The following is a 2,500-nucleotide window of genomic DNA, read 5'->3' as shown; positions in this document are numbered from 1 at the left end:
GTGTATTTCCACTCCTAGTAGTACGCTCGTAACAACACTATCAGACATCAGACTGGTACTAACTAACGTGGTATGAGAAAATCCCTTTGTTTAGAGTAAGTCCTTCTCCATATCCAAGCCCTTGTCCAGACGTCCTTACCTCCGGTCGGTAGAACTACTAACCACGATGGCTGCATGATCCTCCTTTTCCTTCTCTCTTTCGTTCTCTTCTTTCTTGCGCGCGCGTAACGCAACACACATTACAACCCGCTCGCCCGCTGACCTGACTGACCTGCATTCCCATCACCTTCACCTACCTACCCCCATTCGGGGGGATCAAAACTCCCGGTGCACTATACATCACCTAGGGCTAGTCATGTATCTGATATGTGCCTGCTGTTATGGGGAACGAGGCGTAAAAAATATTGATGTTCGAGTGCCAAACAATCACGCCGTACCTTCCACCGATCACTACCGAGATGGTGCGACACTAGAGAACGGTTCGATCGGTGAGCAATCACTCGAAGATCCGTCCGCTCACCAGCCACGTGGATTCTCGAACCAGAATGGCTACTATTCGCGCAATCTGAGTGCAGCGATAGAAACGGAAGTGGCGGACCCACGAGAATTGAAACCCCGGATGCTGGCACCACAGGCGAAGGATGCAAGTGGTGACGAGAAGCTCGTACCAGCTATTATACCGATCGCCATGCCTCACACAGCACACCCAGAAGAAGAACAGAGTCAAACGAAGCCCAAAGTCTCCAACACGTCCAGCAACAACACAACACCGAAAAGTAGCTTCGACGAGATCCTGCCCCTGTCCGATGAGCTGGCCGGCGAGTTTACGGAGAAGATCGAACCGAACGGAAAGGTGTACTTTGTGGCGCATACGTCGGAGGGGCGGAGTGCACGGGAAGAGAACGCCGTACAGCGGCGAGCGAACCCCAGTGAACCCGATCCGATCGCATCCCCTGAGCCGATCTCGCTGACGGTGGAGAAGGAAACATCGAAGGCCATTGCCTTCTTGGATAACATATTGGATGATGAGGATACGGTAGCGTCGAGCGAGGAACCGCCCAGCTCTGGCGAGTACGTTCGTACTCCAGGGAATAGTAACCAAGAAGGAGAGGATGCTGATGATGACGATGATGGTGCATCATCATCATTGGCTAGTCCCGTTTTCCGAGAGCAATCGGTCGTGGCCGATATCCACCGTACGTTAGACAGTATCGGTGAGGGTCCAACAAGTGAGCAACCCACGGAACCAATTGTAATACCCGTTGTGATACCACCAGTGACCACCGGCGAGCCTGCTGAGCCTCGAACCGAAATTGAACAACAGAACTCGGATGAATCGAAGCTCGAAGCACGTGCGGTGCCGATTAAGATCGTAACGCAACCGCAACCGGACAGCCAGCAGTCAACAGGAGAAGCGGCGCCGCCCAAGATAAAATCACGTGCCATGTACATCGCCAAGGGCAACGAAGACGATGCGCCGCGACGGGTGCTCACCGAGGACGAACAGGAGTTTATCAACTTCCGAACGGCCGAAAAGGAACGCTTCATGTCCCGGCTCAGTGTGCTGCTGGTCAACCAAAAACAGAATCCGGCAATGAAGAAGCTTGGTGAAGGTGGTGCTACGACTAACGCGGAGGATTCCGGTGCCAGCTCTTCGGCAAAGGCTGCAAATCGACCGTCAATGAGTCGATCGACGAGTGAGCCTAGCTTTGTGTTGCTACTGAACAAGCTGGGTGGTGGCGGTGAGTCACCGCAGGAAAGTGAAACGGATGAACCGGAGGAGAAGGCCCGGTCGGAGCATAGCAGTTTGGCGGCGATTCCACCTGCACCGAAGTTCGATCAGACGCTCTTCAATACGATCCGTGCGGGCGCTATTCCGAATACGCCTCGTACTCCCATTCCCGAGGCGCCCAAGTTTGATCCCGTGCTGTTTAACACGCTTGGCAAGGGAAAGGCACAGCGGGAAACCATATTACCGGATTCGGTGCAGGAGAAGGAACTGGAGCAAATGAAACCGGTAACGGTTAAGCCTGTCGCAGTGGCAACAGCAGCAGCAGCAGCACCTTCTGCTGCTGTTCCTGTGACTCCTCCCGTAGGCAAGTATTATGAGGTGGAACTAAAGAAGCTCAAACGGATCGCACCATCCGTACCGGTACAATCGTCCAAGGTGAACGATCCGATCGAGACCGAGTCGGAGGCCAATCCAAGGCAAGCGTTTAAATCCCGGTTGGAACAAATTCTGCAACGAGGACCGCTCGAGGTACCGGGACGGCCGAAAACCTTAACTCCCAACATGATGATGATGGGTGCGATTAGTGCGGACAACATAGCAGCCTCGAGGATCAGCCTGCAACAGCGCCACCTGCAGCAGCTCCCGGGTGCCTCCAGTACCGATTCCGGTCTTGGTATGCTCACCTCGTCGACGGTTTCGGTCAATTCGACGTCCGATTCGGTCCAAGGCTCGGACGACGTTAATAGCGAATCAGTGAATCCGTCCCCC

The 2,500-nt window shown here is 54.2% G+C and overlaps 1 protein-coding gene across 2 annotated transcripts in view; it reads left to right on the top strand.

Moving 5' to 3' along the window:
- Positions 1-2,500, top strand: part of LOC125958261 (cationic amino acid transporter 2-like) — a 12,124-nt gene that overhangs the window by 8,493 nt on the left and 1,131 nt on the right. The window contains exon 7 of one of the 2 annotated variants that reach the window (XM_049691498.1): positions 348-2,500. This exon is cut by the window's right edge and continues 621 nt beyond it. The exons of the other annotated variant lie outside the window; for it this stretch is intronic. Within the exon in view, the coding sequence (XP_049547455.1) occupies positions 348-2,500 (2,153 nt within the window). The remainder of the gene's footprint in view (positions 1-347) is intronic. 2 annotated transcript variants of the gene reach the window in all.

Source organism: Anopheles darlingi, chromosome 3, assembly GCF_943734745.1.
Source record: "Anopheles darlingi chromosome 3, idAnoDarlMG_H_01, whole genome shotgun sequence".
Taxonomy (NCBI): domain Eukaryota; kingdom Metazoa; phylum Arthropoda; class Insecta; order Diptera; family Culicidae; genus Anopheles; species Anopheles darlingi.
Note: the sequence above shows the minus strand (reverse complement) of the source record. Positions and strands in the feature narration are given on the sequence as shown.